Consider the following 26,159-nt stretch of genomic DNA (forward strand, 5'->3'; position numbering starts at 1 on the left):
CTTACACAGAGCACAGCCCTGCACTAGGTACTGCATAAACTACCTCAACAAGCCAAATTGATTTGAGTATAAAGGGCAAAATAATGATACAGTAATAGCTGAAACAAAAAGTCAGAAGTGAGAATAAGATGTGGCCATACAGCCAGATAAACTTTGGCTAAACGTGACCGCAGGGAATTTCAGTGGTGTATTTAGAGTAGGTCAGTGAAATGGCTACTCAGCTACTTATTTATGGTGAATCTCTTCCCACACATAAAACCATTAAGAAACCACCCATGCATTCACAAGTTGAAGCCAACAACTTGACAGCAGAGCAGATGACCAATGCACTGAAAGCCGTTTTAAAAGGGAGGTGACAGTACTGGGTACCGCTGGGGAGCAAGCAGCACACAGAAGGGTGCAGCCAGAGCTGAAGAGGTAAAACAGGATCACGATCTTCCTTGTTGCACAATGGGTGCAAATTAACCAAGACAGTATTTTTCAAGGTAAACAAACTGTGACAGATGAAGAATATTCTTTGACAATTTGAGTTTATCAAAGAATTAAACTTTATTCTTCACAAAGGTGCTGCATGGAAAGAGAAATGCAAGGATACATAAGATTTATGTGGAGATGAAAGAAATGGGTAGGCGGAACTACGAAAATTATTAAAGAGACCAGAATAACAAGGTGGAGAAGAGAACAAGCCAAGGGGGAAGGCAGTCAGAAAGGGATATGCAGTTCAAAGGAGAGGACTGGTGCTGGCAGAGTCACATTGACGAACAGAGACGATACATCTAGTAGGCAATTACAACAGTGCATCAAAAATTTTTTCAAGAATTTCTTCAAAAGAAAAGCGAACAAACAACTGCCCAACCACTTTCAATCTGAAACCAGAAAAATAAATCTATGTGATAGGAAAAAGGGGGAAAAAAAAAAAAAGCCTATCCCTCAAACCCTGAAGGCATCAGTAAGAATCTTATTTTCAGCAGAGTCAGAAGTCATCTATCTTTGCTTTTATAAAAGAAAATATTTGAGTGGATTCCTGGGAGATTATGAGATTAACAAAAGATTCCACAAAGTCTCCAAATCATAAAAGAAATGAAACTGAACGCTGTTTTGTATAAACAGTGTTTTGGGACACATTCCAAAAGATATGATGGGAAGGGAATTAGCCTTAAGAATATGAAGAGCAATCCACTTCTTGCAAAATAATCTACAATCTAAACCACATTATTTTCATCCAGTACAAGCTGGAATGCTGATTTTAATGATAAATCTATCCACAGGCTTGCACTGTGAACTGAGGCAAAACAGAAGGGCAAAGATCATATTTGTTAAGAACATGACAAGTTTGTTACTTTAAGGGTGCGAACAGAAATAAGTATTTAAGTTATGATCACTATGTTCAGCCTATATAAAAACAAATATTATGTCCTGATACGTATAGTACTTTCCCTTCCCTCTAGATATTCATCACTGTAGACTAAGATTTAAAGTAATGTGAATCATGATGGTTACTGAGCCTCCAGTACTTCAGGAAAAACATCAGACTTCAGCTGCATAAATTGAGAAGTCTCAAAAATGAAGACACACAGATGATCTGTTTTTCTGTACTTGCTCTACATAAAAAGAAAGGTAGCCAGCTAAATAATGCCTGCAAAGCATCCAAATAAAAGACATAACCATGAGATGAGTGTCTGTTTCAAGTATGCTTTGTAGGTCTCTGAAAGATCCTAATTTCTGACATCCCTCATTCATAATTAAAAAAAAATTAACATACTTTGAATATACTCACTGTAAAAACTAATCTATTTCTCCTATGTAATTCCTTTCCATATTGGAAACAATTGAGCAAATTCAGAAAAATATTAAAATAACTGCACTAATTACGGAAAATTATGCAAAAGAAAAATTATATACACTTTTCTAACAGTCACTAGAGTTATTAAATAAAGATATGAGGCACATTTGACTTTCTACACAGTTGCAGTCTAGAGATTTTAGAACCATGGGTTTCAGGAATGCATGCATGCATCTTTACAAAGAAAAGCATATAGCACAGTTCCACAATTAAGTTAGAGGTTTCAGATTTCCAATAAAACACACGCAGGAAGAGTACACATGCAGAAGAAAATCAGTGCCAACGGTGGTACATTGCTCTTATTAACAAACACTCAGCATAACTCTAATATCCAAAACCATGTAAGGATCTATTTCCACACTGTCAATATTGTGGTTCCCAGCACTTTGTCTTGCAGGCTGCCAGCACAGCCCCGCCAGAAGCACATTAGGAAGGTGGGACAGTTCTAGGGCATCAGATGAGGTTGTAAGTATCATCTGAGGGCAGTGCCCTTTGCCCCTACCCTCTCCACCTCCCAGAAGCTGCTTTTTTGCCAATGGCAACAACACAAGTAAACAAGCAAACTCCTGCAACTAATGAGCAGCAGTGGAGACAGCATCTGAGAGGAAACAGCCATCAGGGACTGCCTCTTGTAACAGCTCACCGGGATACCCAATGCAAGCCAACTACACAAGGAATCTCCCTTTTGCATTGTCTTCTGTAGAATGGAAAAATTTCAAATGGTTTCTACATTTTACCACAACTCATTCATTTTAGCCTAGCTCACTACAGGTAAAATACACTATTTCTGGTGAATAAGCAAAAAGTTGTTACTATTCTGTACTTGATCTATTGTAGAATTGCTTAGACTGTTTTATAAGATTAATCTGCTTTAGGGACTATCGTGTACTCCACCACTGATCCTTCCTCAAACACTGGTGTGAAATGACATTGAGCTGCTGAGCCAAATTCTAACACATTCACATTTAAAACATACTAAAAGGGAACAAAATCAAAAAAGCTTTTAATGGGAGTCTCCAAAATGGGAAGTGATCTGAGAACATCATCAAGTAAAATTCCCAGTGACGACAAAAACAAAAATGTAGGACTATGAGTTAGACATGGCTTACGGCTAGTCATTCACATTCTGGAATATATAAATTTTTATCCTCCTGTATTGTTATAATACAGAATGGATTTAACATTGCAGGAATTTTACAGCTCTGAAAAAAAGTCTTGAGCTTAGTGAAACCAATGGAAGAGTTTGCCACTAACTCTAAAATACATACTATACCCAGAAATTTACCCAGAGTGCAGTGAGAATTTTCTCACTATTGAAGAGCCATTGCCTTGCTTGTTTTGTATGTTCTTGTACTGCAATTACTTTGTTTAGAACTAAATCGCATATTGTTGCACATACTTTGCTTTACAGTAGGCTTGTAAATAGAAAGTGGTATCAGGTGAAATAGAAATGTTGATTCAACGTTCAGTGTCCCAAGCAGTACCGTACCGTAACACAGTATGGAAGATGACCTGTTCAGTTCTGTACTTCAGCAGCCGTCAGGCTGGGTGACTCAGACACTGTACAGCAACACAGCACCCCACACTAAATTACATGTAGCCAGAAAAGACCTATCACATGACTTGGTATTTCAACTGCATAATATGTTTAATTTGTTGCTTTCAGAACAAATTAGAAGTCAGGGGACAGGTTATTCTGAGACATTAGCTTGTGAATTGATAGCAGGACACATCATGGAAGAACTTACTCTATAGCCCAGGGATGTAACAGAGAAGTAGATAAGTAATGATATAATATTATTTTCAAGACGCTAAAGAAAATGCATTAGGATCAAATTTGCTCCAAGGCTACAGACATCATGTGCATGCAAACCCAACATTAGCAGTATTTGAGATAACAGTACTATGAAACACGAAGTTGTATGAGAAGTGAAGTCCAATACCCTAAACTGACCACTCTCAGTTATTGGGGGGCGGGGGGGAGGGGTGGTGTTTGTGGGGTTTTTTGTCTTTTTTTGTTGCTGCTGTTATTTGTTTGTGGGTTTTTTGGGTTTTTGTTTGTTTGCTTTGTTTGGTTGGATTTTGTGGTTCCTGTTCTTCCCCCGATCTCTTGTGCTCCAGTTTCCCATTTGTACAGTTACCATGTTATTACTTTTGGAAAGAAGAATATAAAGAAGAGTACAAAAAAAATACACTGCTATTTGAGAAGCACTGGTAATGTGCATAAAAATGCCCTACTATGTCTCTGAGAAGAAGCAATTACAAAGTTATAGAGTGTGCTGTAGGTAAATACAGGAGCATAGAAAAAAAACCTGGTACGATGTACTAGTTTGCATTTAGTGAATTCTGTCCACATACACACTCAAAGAAGTCAATCAAGACTTTCAGTCTTCTTGTTCTCTTTATTGCTTTAATATAGTGGCATAAATCTAGTATTCTTCCGGTTTCCTATATATGAAAGAAAAATTAAAAACGTCAGTTCATTTACATATTTTCCATACTAGTCATCTGAGGATTGAAAACTCCACTACCACACTTTTTCTATTTCAGGTAATGGAGTTACCAGTAATGATAGCAGGTAGATATTCTTTCTGGCTCAGAGTGAAGGACACAAAAAACTTTGCTTTTGGTTTGCCAAAACACTACTGATCATTTCCAAGCATCAATGTTCTCATCCAGTTTCAGAAGGACAAGGGTAGCTGCTCTGCCATTCAGCCTTTTCCTTCCAAACTTTTCAGGAAAGATGTCTTTTGTTCTCCTCATCTCACACTGTTCCATCCATCTCACCGACACACTCTAGACTTTGAGAGGGGATGCTCTGTTTTCTCGCTTTTGCTACTTTCATTCCTTTGCTCAGAGATGAGAGAGGACACAGAGAGAAGCACCAGTACTACGTGTATTTCCTCATGGCCTGATGCCAACAATTCTCCTGTACACCGAAAGAGGGATTCTCATACTTCAAGGGAAGCTGGTGGTTAAGCACATTCTCAGACAGAAGCTCTGGTTACAGGGGACAAACTGAGATTGGGGACTACTTGCTATCTGTCGGTGACAACTCTATCAATTTAATCCCATACCAAGAGGAGTTTTTAGGAGAATTAAGCACAGCAGACCATACTCCAATAAAAAGTACTGCATAAACCCCTTTCTTCTTATAAATCCTTGAAATTTGTCATTAAGAGCCACAAAACAGTTTTTAAGGTTTTGCTTTTATCCTAGGCCTTCCAGGCATACAGCCACAGAAAGACATTCTTCTCAAATAGACTATGAACATCAATGATTCAATAAGAAAAACAGGCAAGTCAAGTTACTGGGCCCTTGCACAAGAGTACAGCAGCAGGATAAAGTAAATGCACTTCTAAGGCCCTTCTGAAGGTCTTTACGTAACAGCAAATTCTTCGTTTTGTTATCTGACAGGGGATTTCATGGGGCATTTTCTTCCCTCTGTCTACACCGACATGCAAGATTCATGATCTGATTCTACTGTTCTGGGAAGACTGGTGGCATAGTACAGAAGAGCTACTACTGCTGACACAGGTACTCATGAACAGAAATGCCAGTTGGACTCACAAATGTCAGCCTTTGAGGTAGAACAGGTAAGAATGGCTTATTAATGAACTACAAGATGTTGGACAACCGAATTTATGGATGTTCAAAAAAGTGCATCGAGCAAGAGAAGCATGTGTTTTGAGTACTGAAAATGCTGTGCTGAATGGGTAAATTGGTATCAGTTTCTCGGAACACATTAATCTGCTTCAGCCACTCTATTTCACTCCAAATAAAGAAGTGAGGGTGGGAGGGGTGTTCTTTTTCAGGAAGTATTTTTTAAGAATTCTCACAGAATGGGGGAGAGAGAAGGGCAAGCATACGGAAGCCTTTTCTATGTTGAGAAGTAAATTTGGTCACAAAATACTTGGAAGAGCAGTTTTGTGGGAGGGAAGAGTGAGAGGCAAAGTGACTTTTCCTCAGTTTACCAGAAAATAAAAACTTTTTTATTACTTCAAGGCTCACCACAGTGAGGCCATTTTCAAATAACCAAGGGCAACACACACACAAACCCAATAACAATTCTCAGATTTTCATCTGTTTGAAGAAAAAAAACCAATCAACATTTATAAAATCAGCAAAGCATCAACCACAAGACATGGTATTTAGCTTACAGGCTAGCTAAGGATTAGAGAAAAAAAATTATTATCACTATTTTGATGAGCACAGAATAGTTACTATGAAGCTTTACTTCTGATGTCAAAGCATAACAGCAGATGTAGAATTCCATAATACAAGGCAAAAAAACCAGAGTATTTTGAATGCTGCTTGTAAGGATTAGCAATATAAACACTATTTTTGTACTGATCTGAAGCAAACTAGGCAGATTACATGCTGTAGCTCCTTTACAGAGGCTACTGATTTCTCAGTTCTATTGAAGATAATTTCTACTCATTTTGACGCATTACTGTGTACATTCTGAGTGTAGATAGATAGATTGCACAGTCCAAGTAATTTTAGTGTTTCAGTCTTAGTACACAAAATATATTCCCTTGAATTCATTTCCATCTCCCTCCAAGTATATTGTGGGTTTTTTTAACTTTACCCCCAAAATCTGCTGCCACTGATCGAAACCGGTCACATTTCCAGAAGGGCTGTGCTAGCAATCTTGTGTTCTATGGAGATCAAAACTGAGAAAGCAATTCTAAATTTAGATAACAAAACCCTATTATGCACTTTAAATAGGCAAGAATGAGAATACTGCAAAATGCCAGACAAAAATAAAATAAATAAATAACCTTAGTTTGTTAATTTCCCCCTTGGTTAATTAACACCTATAAATGACCTTTAGCATTGACAAGTTCAACTTCATCCAGAAAGCCGAGGTTTAAGAATATCTATCCAAATAGGATTGATTACTGATTACTGCATTGTGAGGAGCACAATTCAATCTGATTTTTTTTTTAACGCTGGAACTGCATTCTTAAGTAAGCTGATGTGACTGCCAATGAGGTAAAATGCAGAGAGGATTACACCATTACACCATAATAATGTTACCATTTCTGCACTTATTTAAAGCACAAAACATATATCATTTTAGACTGAAATTAAACCTTGTCAGATATATTTTTTCTTTATACTGTTTGGAATTAAAAACATATTGAATTGATCCATTAAGAAAATTCTCTTCTATCTTTGTGTTTTTCAGACCGTGTCTGCATCCTTAGGCAATGAAACAATTTTTATAATTGTAATAAAACAACAAAGTGTTGACTTTAAGAAAATTGTTGGTTGAATGACTAAATACTTCAGCAAACACAATAAATCCTTCTAAGTTTAATGTACAGATAAGTGACATGCTTGAACAGGTACATACATGTCACTGTTTTTCATATGTAATTTTGCTTAAACTTATTTCAGTTTCAGTCTTTTACTCAGCATTTATAGAACAGGTATGCATCTCTAAATTTTGTTTTAGTCAAAAAGCATCTACCCTTAAGCAGGAAAACAAAAAATTTGGTATTAGAAATACCAAGTTAATAGTCCTAAGTACAGCAGTAATGTTATATACTCCAGCAAGAAATACAACTGAAGCATCTATGTGTATTTCAATGATGAGAGGAATTATAAGAGTCTAGCCCATGTATTTCTTGCTTATTTCTTGACATAGAAGTTTCAGTTTGACAGTGTAAATTCAGAATCTCAGATCTCAGTGTTTGCTTTCTTCCTAAGCCAGATGATACAAGCCTCACTGAACTACATTCCCAACAAGACCATATCAACACATTTTACTGGAAAATTTCTATAATATTATTTTTATTTGTTTTTAAGTAGCAGCAGAGTGACATCTGCCATTTCGGAGCACTTCTAAATAGTATTTGTAACACTTCTTCTCTAAAGCAGAAGAAGGGACAGACTTACTTCCTCTTCAGTTTGCAGCAATATCACAATTGATCAACTTAATTTAAATTTTGTTTCATTAAGAATTTGGTGCATATTTATTTATTTTAATGTTTGCATCTTTAATCTTTCAGCTGTAATGCATCTTCTAATCTCAAAACCTATTTTAGACTCACTTTGCCCTCCTTTTGGCTTCTAATGCTACTTACCCTTAACCAACATGTCATCTTTATTGTCAAGCCTGAGAAAACACAGGAGATACTCCCACCCAAATACACAACGGAGAAATGAACTGACTGCTGCTGTCTACCTGCTGCAAGGCTATCTAGCACCCAGTATCACCTCTGGGCAGCAAATGATGTAATCTTAGAGAAGTATGCAAACCTACCTCCAGCCATAGTATTATAATAAAAACCCTGAAGTCACAAATAAAAGACACAGAGACAGTAAGATAACTCCACAGAAAGGCAGAGTTAAAACTACAAGTTAAAAAACATTGCCAATGATATTTTTACAATGAAGTGCTGCATTTCATCACTTACTTAACTGTTTTCAGTTCCCAAATCCATCCTTGTCATGTTACTTGTAGGCTACTGCTTTAAACAAGAATGGTCACTCCAAAGACAGAAACCCCCCCCACCAATATTACTGATGAGCAACTGGTACACACAAGACTCATTTACACATTTACAGAGTATTTTGAACAACGATGCAGAGTTGATGTAGAAAATAGGCTCTAGAGAAAGTCTTCACCTGTTCACTACAAGATTAATCTTTAAATTTTTGCAATATTCTATAGCACAACTAGCAAGGCAGAGACATTTAGAGCAGATAATTTTACATACACTATATTAAGCCTCAGTCTTCATATTTAGTAGATTCCTATCAGCTAACTATGGTGCAAAGAACTAAGCACCTCCAAGGAATAAATGAATATACATATTTGTAGTAGTGAACATCTTAATTGGTCAATAACTCCTTGAAAGACCTGGGAACAACTAATGAGCACAGTTTAGTTACACAAGCATCACCTGTTTTATCAGTGGCAGATAAAATGCTATTTAAAAGCATGATTTCTGATTAGAATAGACTATCTCAGTTGGAAGGGACCTACAATGATCACCTCATCCAACTGCGTGACCAATTCAGGGCTGACCAAAAGTTAAGGCACGTTAGTGAGGCCATTGTCCAGATACCTCTTAAACACCGACAGGCTTGGGGCATCGACCACCTCTCTAGGAAGCCTGTTCCAGGGTTTGAGCACCCTCTCAGGTAAAGAAATGCCTCCTCGTGTCAAGGCCAAACCTCTCAAGAGTTGTTCCTAAGCTATTTATTCTAGATAGTGTTCATATACTGATAGTGTAATATATGTCAGATATTATTATTAGGACTTGGCTTAGTTTGTGTATGTGCAAATGTGTGTATGTGTACACGTTTTTCTTCTTAGTGCTTCATGAAAATTCTAAGTTTATTTAGGTTCCCCACTGTAGATGAAAGAACAAAACATTTAAGTGTTAGCAGCTATAACATTAAAGTATTATGCAAGCAGAGGTGGTCCATGCATTGAAATAATAGTAAAAACCATGCTGCAGCTTGTCAACATGCTGCTGGATCTTCTTTCAGTAGGTTTATCTGCTACTTCATCTTGTGCTGATGAAAATTTGGAGCAACTATTTCAATAGTCATTTTCAAAACATCAGGGAAATTTTAAGCACAAAACCTTTTACCCGTCGTCATAGTTTTCTGTGCAAAATATTAATGTACTAAAAAGTTTTAATAAACATTTACTGAAAATCTAATATACTGCCAAAATCTGCTGAATTTGGCTAAAGCATATAACATTTATGTATATTTAATATAGTGAATTGACAGGGGACTAATTTCATTTTAAACACCTGTGAGAATTATTGATTAGTCAAAAGTTGTTCAGAATTCTTAGAGAAAGATTCTGTTGCTAAAGGGCTCATCTTTGTATCAGATGGAATAGGAAATAATTATGCACGATAAAAATTCTGGTTCCATTTTACTCCATTTTACATTATTTTAAAATGTATGTTACAAAGATTAAAATAATAAAAGGCCATCTTAATCCAGGTAATGGTACATATCACCTGTCTCTGTCAATGAGACATTTAAAAGCATCTCTTTATTAGACACAAATCAATATACTCAGGGGACTGCAATAACTGCTTCAAGCAATTTGTATTATCATTTCATTCTTGATATTCCTACTCAGAGCAACTTATTATGAACAGCGTGAAAATGGCAACCTGTCACAATTGATTTTTTCTAAACCTCTTGCAAGAATTTTTTCCCTTTCTTAATGTAATTAAGTAACATCTTACTAAACACAGGTCTAGGTTGCAAGATACAGCCTATAACCGAAGTGTCATTTCTTTATAACTGAGGCCCCTCCTCAACTCACATTAGAAGCATTACTGATGAAATGAAAAAGCTATTTGCTTTGTTCTGAACTGAAAGAACCTTGTATAGACAGAAGCACTCAAACTTCTGGTATCTTTTGAACAGACAAATCTCTTGACAATGCTTTCATTGCTTAAAAAAATCCCTGGAAGAGAGTTCTGGGTACTGACTGGAACCTCAGTGATCTTGCTCTACTGCCACTGGGAGCCTGAATAAATTTTAGTAGTCTGTTATAAACATTCCTTAAAACTACCATGTAGCTTTGACCAAATATTTTACAGTAAAATAATCTGAGAGAAGCGAAGTGATAATGAATATTTAGCTATAAGATAGAAGTATGAAAGTCTGAAGAAGTGCATTTATACTTCGAAGACAAATGTTTCCATTAGTACCTGTAACGCTCCTAGCTCAAGGAAGAATAATTTTACTTCCAAAACGAGACCAAGGTCAAATTCACTTCTCATACCAAAGTTTAAATCAGTCCAGCACACAGAAAATACATCGGAGTAAGAACTTTTGGGTTTAGGTACATCTATTTTTAAGTTTTATGAAAACAAAAGTAAGAAATGCCACAGTAAGGTTAACTTACCTTATTTTTCGGATTGGATGTGTTCATTACACTTCGAGTTTCCTTGCCCGTGTAAATGACAACGCCAATTACAGTTCCTGAAAAACAAATGAACAAAAAGTAAAAGAGAGGTGTCAAATACTTAAAAGAAAATTTGTCTGGATTATAACTTGCAGTAATTTACACTTCCTCAAACAAATCAGTTGTATGAAAAAACCCAAACATTTATTGAATGTACATAGTATCGTGAATGTTGTTTTTCAGAATCGACTATGAAGGATCATTATAACTTCTTTAATTAATATCCATGAAGGAGGCAACACGGTTTCCTTCTTTTTAACAGAAAAAATACTTACAATGTAACTGGTTAAAAGCTTACGTTTAAACTTAAAATTGTCTCCACCTGTTTTCATTAGTTAACACGCAGCATAAATAACTGCCTTTCACAAGGAATACAAACACGAGTACAATGGTGCTGAACACACCATGCACAAATTGCCTGCTAGCTCTGCCATCTATAATGATGTAAAATCTAGCTCACCCAATGCATTATTTTGATAGAATCCCATATAAAAATATTCTCCTGTTCATTAACTTCTAAAAATTATTCCCCAGCTCCAATTATCTTTTAGTCATTTTTTGCTGGATACTATAGGAAAACTTGGCTTCAGCATCACTAAAACATTAAACAAAAATGTAGGTTTTTATTAATATGCTAGCATCATACTTTCTAGCACAAAACAAAAACCTTATTTCTATTACTTTTTTGAATTACCTAAAATGGCCTTATGGCAGTACAACCAATAATGTGATTTTTTTTGTTGTCTTTATGCTATAAAGAAATAACTAACATAACTTGTCAGAAACACCCTGCTCAGAAAACCTTAAAAATTGTTGCAGCGTAACAGGGTCATAAAAAATTGAAAGAACATACAAAGGAAAAAAGATGACAGTTAACAATGTCATTAAAGAACGGAAGTTTAATTTACTCAAAAATTAGAACATACGGGAAAACTCTAAATCAACAGTGTGATACATTACAACTTCTGGACAATTAAAAATTAGTTCTATTATGTTATTCTCCATAGTAAACCTTTTTCTTAAGACTTCTCTTGGCATGACATAAAATAACAGAGCTAGTTTGCCTCTGCTGACAGTTCTGTGCAAATCTGCACATTAGTATACAGGCAACACACCCCCAAAATTCCTCCTGAATTTTGTAAAAGAAGAGTCATTGATCCATAATTTCTGAACTCTTTCTACTGGTCTTCAACCAATGCCCATGTCACTTTGGAGCACTTGATTTTGGAGTGATCCCTTGAGCTGACCTCTGACCCATGGTCACAACATACTGGAGGACACCCTGTGGGGAACTACCTCCTGCACACCCCACCAAGCTCTGCCTTTGCAGCTCCTCAGCTCTCCAAAAGCTGGGGAGGACACCTCTCTTCCAGATGACACCCCTTGCCAGTGTATTTCACCTGGCTAAGCTGCTGCAGATCGGGAACACAATCTCCTACTCATTTCTTATTTTGTTCCTTGAAAAGATGGTTTCAAAGGTGAAAGTCACATAAAATCCATTTTGACTACTGAATTTTGGGCATAATTTTGGCTAAATCCAGATAAGGCACTGAGTTTTGATTTTAGGCTTTTGAGGCTCTTAAATTACTAGCACATTATCACTGGTAAATCTAGGGTTCCTTAGACCTGAATTACATCAGTGTAGGGAACTCCAAGCCTAATTTTGGTGTTGTCCCACAGTGGCTGCACTGGGACACTTTTGGTGTTCTAGACGCTTTTTGTTTGGTTGGTTGTTTTTTTACCCACTATCCTCTCTCATTATCTTCAGCAAATCTAAGCTTAGTACCAGCTGCAAAGAAAGATTCATATGTGCACTGAACTCCACCCTGGCCCACAAGAGAAAGAACTGAGTCCAATTCAGGGTCCCTGGAAGCACAGCTGTACTACAAGCCTGGGCTTATTAAAAGCAATGACTCAAGTATTTCTATGTATGGGCCTCTATGCAAACTGGTTCACATGTACATCGGGCAACGACCAATTTGTAAGGGCAGAGCAGTTAACAAAGGAGAGCGGAGTTGCAAGAGATACCACAAGAATAAACATGTGGACCTGGAAAAGAGATAAAAGAGGACTTGTGCAGAATTAACACACACAAATAGTCATACTCTGAAATCCAGTGTGTAATTATATAATTTTTGGTATCTCCCAAGCACTACATGAACCATATAAAACGAAGAGAGTGCTCAAATTAATTAAAATTGTGTGTAGGACTTGGCACAAATAGTGCTTTTTACAGCTGTGCAGTTATACAAATTATTCTGATTTTATCTAAAGTGATTTTGCAATCACTTTAGACACCTGCCCAAATGATCACAGAATTCCATTAATACAAAACTCCTCTTAATAGATATCTCAGCAGGTCTCTCAGAAAACTGTATTATCTTGTTTAGAGTTTGAACCACACTGATCATTACAGTAATTGGAGTGCAAAAAGTCCATACTGTAGTGGACCTTTTTAAAATTTAACTGCTGACTTTCCTCTCTCCCTTTCCAAAAGGAAATCTGCCAAAGCTTTCAATAAACACAAACACCACAGTCAGGGATGTCAGGAATACAAATGATTTGAAAAAGAAGTAATTTTATTAAAGATAACCTAAGAGGTTTTCAAAGTACTCAGTAGTTTAAATTATTTGGTTATATTTAAAGTTGTTTCTTCAGCAATAGCAGTTTTTCAAGTTTCCACTAACCAAAACTTCCTTTCCTTCAAGCACTATTATTAAAACAAAGGAAATAACCTGTAACAAGCAAAGGGAAAATTCAATTATTTTAAAGATGCCTTGAAGTGTGGAACAGCAGTATCCAAAAAACAAGTCAAAAATCCTTTCCAGAATTCCCCAGATATTTCAATCATATAATATACATACACTGTAAGAAATAAACCATGTCTCAAGTAAAAATTCCACAGTAATAAGAGATATTAAGAATGACACATAGACTCTGTACCTTTTTTGAAACTCACTGTGATGTTGCCTGTAAGTCAGAATATTTTTTCCTATCTCACTTATTAAAGAATAGCAAAAGGATAGCTACATGCTTTGGACTTGAGAGAGAGGGTTTGATTGCCATTCTAGACAGCAGCTTCTGGTGTGATCTTGGCAAATTAGTCTTTATACTTTCTGTAGTTGTGATAAACATCATACACAAAGTAACCAGATCTCCGTCAGGGCTTTACAGCAAGGTGCAGAAAACACTTCAGATGTGGTATGGTAGCAGTAGGAATCTCCATTTAGATATCTAAACTTATCAATATATAGGTATATAATACATATTAGGTGGGTCATTTCCTCCCCCCCCCATTTTGCTTATTGCTATTCTAACAAGTAAGGAGACACACTGAATCCAAGGAATGTAAACACCTTCAAAATGTACAATTTGAGGAATCTTTCTCTCCTGAACGTTATTTGTTGATATAAAAAGGCTGTGGAATTGTTTATTCTTGAGTTGACACTACATGATTTTGTTGAACCAAATTTTGGGTTCCAAAATTCAAAAAGAAAATAAAAAGTCTTAAATTGTAACAAATATTTTTGTCACTTGTCCTGGTCTAGCAACAGGTGCTTTTTTTTCCTGTAGAATCCATTATTGTAGTATCATGATGTTTTCATGAGCTTTGGCAATCTGCATTCAACACATAGTTGATAGGATTCTTTGAAACCTTTATAGACTTATATTTACTGTTACTGATCTGCAAGATGATTGATTTATGGTCTCTCTCCTCTGAAATTGTTACGACATCAGCAACCAGAGATCAAGTTTTCTGAGTTATTCCTCACATAATTCCCCAAACACTTTTCCTGGCCTGACCCTGACCTTCTGCATCACCTTGACAAATAGCAACAGCAAGTGTCTTAGAGATAGTAGACTCTCCTAGCTGATGCGATGTAGTTTATGTCATATGACAAAGGGAATATCAGGATATTCAGCAAATATTTAATCACTGAAAGGAGGAAAATAGAAAGAACCCCTTAACCCAACAATTGTCCTGCATGTCCTATGCAAAACCTTTTTTAAAATTAAATAAGGCTTTGTACCTGCAACTCGGCTACATATTCCTTTCCTTGGTGTCAGTGATTCAGCTCCCTGTTTCCATCCCTGAGACTGACAGCATTGGTCAGTTTTAGGTCAAGATAATGGTGCAGATTGAGCCAAAATGCTTTTTAACAACCTTCAAGGGGCTGACAAAGGTATTACATAGTCACAAGAGCAACAGATCACATATTTGCTTGGCTTAGAAAAAGATGATGTCCAGGCTGCTTAAAGAGCATTGGAGGCAGCAGCCTTCTAGGCTAGGATGCTTTCCAGACTACCCTACTTCAGGGAAGTGGAAAGATGTCCAGACGACGCTGCAGGGCAGAACTGCACCCCAACCATCTGGGCACAGGCTACAGACACACTTTCTTGAATCAAAGTGGCAAAGTAATAGAAGATCAGGCTTGCTTATAGACATCGTATACATTTGGGTGAAAAATACCTGCATGTAACAGACTGAAATAAGATACAAGTATGGTTGAGGTAAGGTAGCTACCTACAAACTAGAGAAACATGCTACAGGCTGTTTATTCTCTTTTCACAGAATCTGAGTGGCACTCATACGCAGAGGTTGTGGGCAAGTGCAACCTTCCACTAATTTTTTCAGATATCATCAAGGACTGTGACAGGCCATGGTAGTGGAGGGGACACAGAGGTGCCTGCAAACTTCTGGAAGCAGAGTCCACCTCTGACATTCTGCCATGGCAGGCTTTAAGCAAGGCAGTTTATATGTGCTTATAATGCAGTCAGTGACCAGTGTTTTTATTAACAAGATTTTCATTTTTCACAAATCTTGGAAATTCAATTATGAAGACTAATTTTAAAAGAAAGAAAAAAACACTATAAAAATTCAAATTTAACTAGCTTAGCATCAAGTACGTAACTTAGCTATGTATACGTGACTTGGAAGTGAGATGAAAACAACTGAATGATATATCAGTTATCAATCAAATCTAGAACATCTTAGTTTTAACTATCTGTTAATTGTTTTGCCTTATCATCTTCTTCATGACTACACGCACAGTGCACCTAGAAGATCTTATACATTAGATGAGCAACAGACTGAAGGCAACAATATCCTCCTCTTTCTTAAAAGCCTAATCCCATCAAATGCTAAAATTACCTCCCCAGAGGTGCTGAGTAATTCTTAAAATCTGGATTTATGATGCCATAGAGAACAAGCAAATATCCAAAGAGAAATCTTACAAGCTTGATAACTGCAGTACTTACATGAAAGGGATACGTTATCACAGTATTAAATTGTAGTTAATATGAGATAACATAAGCAAAATGAATTACATGTAAAAGTTTAGATTAAGAAGATACAGTGTCACAAAATCAGTTACTGAAGGTAATTATTTCTCTCTGCTACCTTAGCTCAACCAAGGTCTGTATGCACATCATGCTACCCTTTTAATTACTTGATCGAGTCATTTTTCCCTTCAGAAGCGGATGCAGTTTCCAAGAGCCATTCAATATTTTTACTTTGTATCATTCAATGAGTTGCTCTGAGTCTCCCTTGGAGTCTTATTTCACTATTCACCACCACGCTCCAACAAGAGAATTATCTTCTCCTGTTTTTCTACTGCCATCATTAATAATGAACTCAAGTCCTTCATAAATAACTAAACCTTCACAAGACCCCTAAGAAATAAAGAAGTCCAAACACATGCTAAGGCATAAATTTTAAGGAGCGCTGTTAACATTAATTTGGGTGCCAAGTTTAGATGGGAGATAAGAGGCCTCAGACATTAACTACACTTCTAAACAAAATCAAGTCACCTACCATGGAAATGAAAGCATGAACAGTTTTCAATTAAAATTCAAAATTACTGATTCAGAATTACTGACTTTGCAAATGTAGTTTTCCCTTGTATATAAATCTGGGGGAAAAGCAAACTAAAAATGAATTTACAGTATTGAAATATCTAATTCATGAGCAGCATCTTTTTTACACAGTTACAGATCTTCGCTACTCAAGTTAACAGCCTAACTGACATCAGTTTTAGGCATCATTCATTTGACCAAGCAGTTTTAGAGAGAACAGTTTCTCACTGCAATCAAACCAAACACTGAGCATCAAAGAACACAACAATCTTTTCAGGCTCTAGAAAGGAGCACTCAGTCACAGACTCCTCTGGCACCGCCTCAAACTTGATCTCTTCCCCACCAAGCTCCAGCGGGCCCCTCACTGATGTAAGAAGCCTTCACTTTAGGGAACAACTTTACAAGCCAGGTGGAGACCTTTTTTTACTTTCTTCCCCTCTCTCCACATCCATCCTCCTGGCTTGTGTTTCCTACTGTTCCAGTTCCCCTTGAATCCTTGACCCTTTTCAGAAATCACACTCTCATTACTCCTTATTCTCATTCTTTTTGTGCAGAAAAATAAGCACAGCCCTTTTTTCTACAGTCCTTTTTAGTTTTCTTATATAGAGCAAGAAATGGAAGAAACTAGTCTTCTGCTCTTAGAAGTCAGAATTGCTTAAATTCTGAATGCAGTATCTAGCTACTCCTTATAATATCTGAGGCATATATGAAACATGACTAGTATTTAGACACCATTGTTTTGAAATTACATAACTGTATAGCTAATATATACTTTCTGATAAAGATTTTGGCTGAACAAAGATCTTAAGCAAACTATCTACAGCATAGAGTATACATAAAACTCCTAACACATGTAAAACCTCCCTTGCTTTTCAGCAAGGCCCTACCCACAGTGAGCTGAACACAGCATTTTACATCCTGAAGTTTTAATCAAAACAAAGAGGTCAGTGACTTTAGTGGGGTACAAGGGACAGCACTACTGGAAAAGCAAAATTTAAGTAAAAAAACCAAAACAAAATCAAAAACACACAAACAAAAAACCCCAAACAAAACAGGAAAAAAACCCAAACAAAACCACACACAAAAAGCAAGTAAACTATTAAGGAGGATTAAAAAGGTATGAAAAAATCTTGAGTAGCATGATGAAACCAATGGGAAGGCAGACAACAAAGGGGTAAGAGATTAATAGCCTGGAAGACAAAGGGTTTTCAAAAGCCATTAATATTCCACATTGTAAAAATATACACTCCACAAAAGTTCTTAGATACATTATCAGCTTTGATATTGCAACACTTACCTGAAGCAACAACAGTGCTTGCCCATAATGTATTTTCTATGCTTAGGCTTTCATGAACTGCTGGATCACTGTCCTCCTGTTAAAAATACAAACAGCTAGTAAGTAGATTGACATCACAGACAGTCAAATAATCTGTAATTCATATATTAAATTACAGTTCTCATCATTTTTCAACTCAAGTGACATCATATCAACTATAGGGAATATTTAGACTTTTAAAAATAACTGCACACTTGTCCTACCACATACTTATAAAATGCATATCCAACTGAAAAATACTTCCAGTAGACAATTGCTTCCATGATTAATATTTAAAACTTTCCTTTTTTTCCTTCCCTCTCTCCTCCCAAGCAATAATGGTCCACAGATTGTAAACAGACTTAATCTCTCATAATCAATTTGAAGCATGCACGGATTTTTTACTCATTAGCAGCTGTGAAATGTGCTGTTTACAACTGAAGGAAACTTTAGGAGGTAGGATAATCAAGCGTATTTGATCAAACTACAGATTGTGCTAAACATTTTGCAGGAAAAATGTTCTGGAAAAATAAATTCTACATAACGTCAATAATCAAAACCTATGCCCGTTTTTCATCTCTACTTTGAAACCACCACCAAGCACAGGATGAGCTACTTAGAAATCTCTGTTCGTAAAAAAGAAAAATCTCAAACTAAGCAGATAAATTTTTGTGTGTACTTCAAAAGATCCCAACATAGCAAGGAAACTACGGCTCTTATTCTCTTAAGTTTAAAAGCCATTGAAAACCATTCTGTCAAAAATAGACGGGAAGAGACAGAGAATATGGAATTAGCTATAAAGGAAAAAAAAAAAATCCACACAAAACCACAACCACAATACAAGTTTTGAATCAAGACTCATAAAAGAAGTAAATACTCTGTCAAGAATCATCTGTGTTCTATGAGAATAGCCATTGATTTAATTATTTTTTTAAATTCTTACCTAAAGAATTAATACTGCAAGAATTATTTGCCATACATCTAACAATTAAAATATATATAGGTTTGAAACAATAGCAACGGCAGGCCCACTGTAATGGAGTAACATGGTAGCACATAGAAATTTTCAGTAGTTGGGAAGCATGATAAAGAGCAGAAGTTAATTCCAAGATGCTGCTACATAACAGAAGTAGTACCTGACAGTGATAGGCCAAGGAATATTCAGCTGTAAAGAACTGAAAATATATCTCTTAAGGTAAAAAAGGTTTAGCATCTATGGCAATATTCAAAATTATTGGCAGTAACAAATAAAGTCTTGATCACTGAAAAATTAAATACAAGAAGAGTATTCAAATATAGCTCAAAAAAGTATCATTTGTGGCAATTATCTATTACATTTGTAACACTCAAGAACTTTCTTCTGAGATTAGTGCCTTAGAAAGGGTTCATCCATAGCCTAAACTTTTTGATAATTTTTCCTAACTTCATAATGCTTAGATTCCTGGTTTGATTTATGACTGTTCCTTCGTTATTTGGATTCTGTGATTATTTTGGCCATCTGAAAGCCTAACTAAGCAGTGTATAGACATGTAAGGCTAAGTAGAAATTATCCAAGAATACTAGTTTTTCCAGAGGAAGATGCTAGTAATGTAGTAAAAAAAAAAAAAAAAAATAATAACTGCAGCTGTTTGAAGCATGGAAGTCGATGGAGAGATTGCCATCTACACATGTAATGTTGAAACACGACAGCGTCCAGTGGTAACTTTCCATATAGAACTTAAAGGTTTAAGAATCTGTTTCTACAAGGCTAGGAGTAGGACACAAACTGGCCATATGCAATTTGAAAATAGATATTGAACTTTTTCATTCCTTTAATGGGCTTTTTGAGAATTGCTGTACCTCACAGAACAAATTTCCTTAAATTCTTTCATACAGACAATGCTGACTATTTGTGATAAGAGTGGAAGGCTGCCACTTCTAAACCATGGGCCTGGTACCAAAAAGGAGTCTTAATTTCACACAACTTGCCATAGGATGCACAGATTGTTTTCAGTTAGCAACACACATGCTAACCTATCATCCAGAAACTATTCTGCAAGGTTCAAACTGTTTTGACTTGCTTGATGTTTGCAATTCTACATACTATCATACACTGCAAGAAAAGGACATTCTGCTCAAGCATTAAGAAATTTGTGGAGTTTTTCACTGCATCACTAAATCAGGTGTTCAAGGAAAATATTTTTCTTAATAACAACTCACTGATGTACCTCTAATTGCAAATCATGCAGGAGTTCATCAGAGGAGTCCCCAGCAGGTACATAACAGGATGATGCATACTAATGATACCTAAAAATCCTTATGGTATCACTAAGAGAGAACTGAGCAGAAAGATCCTGTATTTCAGTCAAACACTCCAGCCTCATGGAAATGAATGGGCTAGTCTTTTACAATCATCAATATACAGTGATAGGACACAGATGTGAATACTATACTTGCAATGAAATTACTCTCAATAAAGGAAACTGTTTTTGTTATTTTGCCCTCAAGTTCTATACAGAATACCTGTTGTCCACAAAGGGACTCCAAACAGCTCCCCCCAAACACTGAAAGAGATAATTTCCCATCTACCACTTACTAAATCTGCAATCATACTGAAGTAGTATTTTTTGCATTATGTTGAATTCCAACATGAAGAATTTCAATTTTGACAGGAGCATTGTGTTTTAACTAGGCATTAGCATAGAATTAATGTACAAAACTAGACAAACAGAAAAGCTGTAGAATTCAAATAAATGTTTTCTGCTGCACCTTTGCATACATTTATAATACTAATTTTAGATAAGACTAAACTAAGACTACAGAACAAAATAGCTACAGAAAAAACCACACACAATATAATAGGGGGCTAATACTCTAGGTTAATATCTCCCACAGAAAAAAGTGGATAGATTAAATTCCATACAGTGAAATGTGAAGTGATGCACACAAAGGAGGAAAACATCCCAACTTTACAAAGAGATGAGTTCTGAGCTGATCAAAGCTACTCAGAATTCAAAACTACTCACAAATTGCCATCACTACTCAGAAAACAAATTTTGGTATTATTACAAATCTACCAAAATAGTAACTTAATAGTCACGAACAAGCTAAATGCTTAGAATTACTGCAAGAGAAACAAAGAGCAACAACAACAAAAATAACACCACTATAAAGAAATCCACTGTTTGCCCAAGTTAAGTATGTAGTTCTAAATCCTTTCTCCCTTCCCCTTATTCCAGAGAGTAAATAAATAATAAATAATAAAAATAACTGGAAAATGTTTAAGAAGGGCAACAAGGGTGGTGAACATAGCTTCCATACTAGATATGACTAAATAAACCTGAACTTTTTAATGAGGAACATGACAGACATCTATAAAATTGCCACCTAGAAAGCGAGGACAGATCCTGCTATCTCTTAGCAAAGAAGAAAGAAGTCATAAATAAACCTAGCAAAATTAAAACAACAGGCAATTGCTCTTCATAAAAATATGTCATGAACCAGGTTCAAGGGAGCCTGGGTAAGTTTAAGGAAGGAAAATTCTTTGCAGGTTACTTACAGAAACCAGCTCTGACTCAGGAAGTTCCATTACAAGGTACTATACTGGAAAAAATGCTACCATATAGTCCTGTATCATAGGAGAAAAAAGTTTATTACAGTAGATAAACTAAACTCAAAGGAATCAGTGATCTGAGATTTCTACTGGAAAAAAAAATAATTTTTTATATATATATATAGAGAGAGAGAGAGATTCCCAAAGTAAACGTAGAGACTTTGTTGACAGCACAGAGTCGTCATATAGGAAAAATTAAAGAAAAAGATTCTAAAGGGAATGGTGGAAGAAGGAATCAAATTTAAACAAAAAACAGCAAAGATCAAAAGCAGAAAAGATTATTCCCATGATTCTGTACAGAAGCTGTAAGCAAAAGGGAAATTATACTGGTCATGCCAGTACACATTGATGTAATGCTTTATAGTACTCTCTGGGCTCCAGCTGGTAAAAGCTGGGTTAAGAGGTATGGCTACCTTTTACCCTCTTTCTACAGACATGTTTTTCTCATGCTTTTTCAGAACCGATGAAACAGGTTCCTAATTCATCATGCCTACATAGGAGCATCAGACAGAAGAGAAACTCTAGTAGTTGCATCTGTGTAAATCCCTGCTCTGTGTATCACTATTTCAAAATAAGCTCAGCCAGGGCATGGATAATGGCCTGAGAACAAATAAAACCATCTTGCACATTTTCACTGAACACTGATTTGGGTCATCTATTGTTTTTCGGTAGAATGTCCAGAAGTTGGTAGAGAAGGAGAGGAATTAACTTATGCCATTCTTTACAGGCCATACACGATACTTCCCACATGATCATGCAATGACACACACTCACTTCATGTACTGACTGCACATGAAGCACCACAATTTGTGGAGGACAATGGAAAATGACTCCACATGAAGCTGGCAGACATCAATAGAGTACAGCAGAGCTTTAACTCCTCCTGACACCGTTATGCAGGTGTACTGCAAAACAGATCTTCTGTCAGCTACCAGGTTTGGTGTGGATACATTTCTGACAAGGAAGTACTTAAGAGAAGTTGTTCCCTCATAAAAACTCCAGAGCTGTGCACCTAGGGCTCTGTTTTGTTTTATGGTCGTGCACTTTTTGAAATTATCTAAGTTTGTCTTCTACATTGGTAGTACTCTGTCTTCATAATGCGAGAAAAAAGAAAAGAAAAATCAATGTGCTATTACCCTGTCAACCAACCCTTGCAAGAATTCTTTGAACGTCAATGCTCAAGTAGGAAAAATGTATGCATTAGCATCACTAAACGCACTATTTTTTCTTACTTTAACATAAAATAGAAATTACATGCAAACGTAGTAAATAAGCGTCCTAAACCAACATTTTACTATGCAGAAGATACACAGTTTAAAAAAAAAACACACAAAAAAACACACAACAAACTTCTAAAATCATCTGCACTGTAATCCACTGTGAGTCAAATTTGAGGGCACTGCCCTCAAAAGCATGCACACACCAGATCAGTGTAAACTGCCCTTCCACTGAAGCAGTCAAAACAATACATATGCAAACCTGAAAGCATAAATTGCATCATGATTATTTACACATATCATGGATGCTTGAATCATACAGCTCTTACTACATGTGTGAACAGAACCCACAACAGGGAGTAACTGTTTAGTGATGATTTCCCAATGTCTCAATTACACTTACCAGGGTTGCTAAAAGGCTCTAAGGAATTCAATTTATATTTAGAAAAGTACATGCTTAGCTATTGGGACAGGAATAACATGAATTTTACAGATGTTAATAGAACTTTCATTTGGACAATTGGTCAATAAAAGGTTTAAGTAAACATTGTTGCTTACAGCTTTAGAAGGTGTGGGAAAATGACATTTGCTTTGTAGGCAGCATGAACTATATAACTGATATAAAGTGGTCTTTGAGAGCCAACAACTGCAATATCACATTCATCAGAGTACTTGGAATTGTGAAGTGGAATTCCAATTACTGAAAAAAATCTATTACCAATTTGAGTCACTTGGGTAAAAAACCCGTCTATCTACCTCAATAGTAATTCATTCTCTCAAATTATTTTAGAAACAAACTATCAAGAGGAATGAGTCTACTAACACTGAGTTTGGCTAAAACAAACAAAGCAATCACTGTATCTGCTAATATAATTATAGAAATCTGTATAGCGATTAAAAAAAAATACTACCAAGTAGGACACTCTGTTTTAAAGCGTTAACTTCAGCAGGCCACCTTTTGAAAATAACAAAGTTGCAGAAGATATGGCATTGTTATTATCTTATTTGGTTTCGGATATAATTATAGCTGGAAAAAAGATTTAATAAAGCACTCATAAGTAGCTTTTAGTTTTACTTTTGATACAACTGAATTGTGAAAGTAGTAGCTTTCTCTTGAACAGAAATGCTGTAAAAGACAGCACCTTTTAATTGCTCATAAACTAACAGTTGCATTCTCAGGCTACTGTTTATATTCAACGTGCCAGTTTTTTTGACACATATGAACAATACATTAGATGCCTAGAGAGAAACAATATATAATACTATACAAATTGTTTCACATAAAAATATTATAGCGATGTCAACAAATATCCAGTTATTGGATTCTGGGGTTTTTTGGTTGGTTGGTTTTGGTCTTTTTTTCAGACATACTTTTTGTATTAGCTTTCTGCAACACACGCTTACCAGGATATCTTTTATATGAAGTATTGCCATGGCAGGAACATGGAAAAAAATACTGCTGTAAACTTAAGAAAAGATCTGATACAACATTGACACCACGTATAGGTTTCACTTACTTTGAGAAATGGAAGAGAGAAGTAGAACCGTATTTACATACGCTACTTACCCGTGTGAAGGTGCCCTCAAAACTGTGAATATCCAGCTGTGGCTTCTGAGCGTAAACATAAGCGTTCATTGAAAAGAGATCCTGTAAAACAGATTAATGTACTTGCTATTATTAAAATTAAATTTGATCACATATTTTTAAGAACCTTTTAGTAGTAAAGATTGCAATTTATGACCCCCACCACCCCACTCCATGTGCATGCAATTTTTACCCAACTAAGAAACATGCTGTTTTTTCAGTACATCTTACTATAAAGAAACTAGATTCAATAATATATTCCAAGTGTGTTGATAGTTCAAACATTAAAAATGTTTTACATTATCATGAGTTAGAAATTTCATTTAATTTATTTTCTCTTAGCAGCCCCATTTTAATTTATAATACTGTAATCTTAAAATGTTTTCCATATATTTTTTTGTTTAAAAATAAAGATTTTGGTTGGTTGGTTATTTTGGTTTTGTTGTTTTTGTTTTGTTTTTTAATGAAACTGGAAACAAAATACAAAGACAGCAAAGACAAAGCCAACCAAATACAATGAAAAACACTGAAATTGATTCAGGTTCTCTTAAATGCTCAAGCAAATCTGTAGTCAACCCACCAGAAAACACCATCAGCTTCAAGAAAGCCTGGATATATCAACAGGATTACTCCAATGCTTAGAGTCAGGAATATGCTAAACTAGTATGATAAAATTTGGTCTAATATAGATGACACTAGTACTCATGACAGCAACAAACCCGTGAACACTCCTACCCTAAAATTAAGAAGAGACTCTTGGATACTACAGTAACAGGTTCTACAAATAGATGGCAGTATGGTATAAAAAGGGGAAAGGAAAAAAAAACAAAACAAAACACAACAATTTGATGATTGTTAGATCTTGTGAGCTGTCCCGAGAGGCCAAGAGAGGATCACCTAAAACTCTGAAACAATTATTTAATCAGGAAATGGTTCTGAAACATTCACCTCCTACAGACAGAATACCAGAGACTAATTGTTAAAAATCTGATACAAAGTACTTTCTTCTCACCACAAAAGCACACCTTCTGGTCCTTTTTAAACAGTTGGGACCAACAGCAGTTAAGAGATTTCAACACAAGTGGACTACTCAAGCATGGACCCACACTCCAATTTCTACTCCGGAGAGGAGCAGATGCTTGCTAACAAATCCCATTTGACCAAGGAATCATAACCTCTGATAGAATGCAGGAGCATCTACCTTCTCCCTATATGCAGTGCCTATTTGGGTTATCTCCATCCTTTATTAACTGAATGAATCTTGTAAAAAGGCTGATCAGACACCACTTCTAGGGAGTAGATTACATGGCTACAATACCCTGTTCAAGCTAGCCAGAATGTGCTGTCTTCAAAAGCAGAATTAACTTTACAGCTCCTTTAATAGATGTGTAATGACACATTCATTCAAACATAGCTATTTTAAAAAGCATACAATTATGTATTGTTCATAATTTTGAATATAAGAAGAAATAACTACATTTGAATACTACATAATTTGAACATTACAAAAATTAACTAAAAGTGCAATTAACCTGTGTTAACATCTTAAAATCTGACACATTTGTATCCTTTTGTTTCTAAAATAAAATTGCTACAGATTTTTGAATATTATTTTTTTGCTTTTCCAGATCAAAATGGATGTTTTTTAAAAATCTGTTTTATACTTATCAAACATGTTTGACTTCTGTTTCAAAATGTATAGCTCTCTAAGTAATGAATTTGTTTTTCTATTTATAGTCTGCAGACAGGAAATCTCTCGCTTCATATCTTGCAAAAACTCACAGACTTTCTA

General features: G+C 35.8%; 1 protein-coding gene across 9 annotated transcripts in view; it reads right to left on the reverse strand.

The window, feature by feature from the left end:
• ATP9B (ATPase phospholipid transporting 9B (putative)) overlaps nucleotides 1–26,159 on the reverse strand; it is a 165,330-nt gene that overhangs the window by 66,149 nt on the left and 73,022 nt on the right. For all 9 annotated transcript variants that reach the window (XM_082044702.1, XM_082044701.1, XM_082044700.1 and 6 more), the window contains 3 exons: nucleotides 24,350–24,430; nucleotides 17,956–18,031; nucleotides 10,743–10,819 (listed from right to left, as the gene is read on the reverse strand). In XM_082044702.1, coding sequence (XP_081900828.1) covers nucleotides 10,743–10,819; nucleotides 17,956–18,031; nucleotides 24,350–24,430 — 234 coding nt within the window. The remainder of the gene's footprint in view (nucleotides 1–10,742; nucleotides 10,820–17,955; nucleotides 18,032–24,349; nucleotides 24,431–26,159) is intronic.

The sequence above is a fragment of the Streptopelia decaocto genome (genome assembly GCF_964273445.1).
Source record: "Streptopelia decaocto genome assembly, chromosome: 2".
In the NCBI taxonomy this organism is placed as follows: domain Eukaryota; kingdom Metazoa; phylum Chordata; class Aves; order Columbiformes; family Columbidae; genus Streptopelia; species Streptopelia decaocto.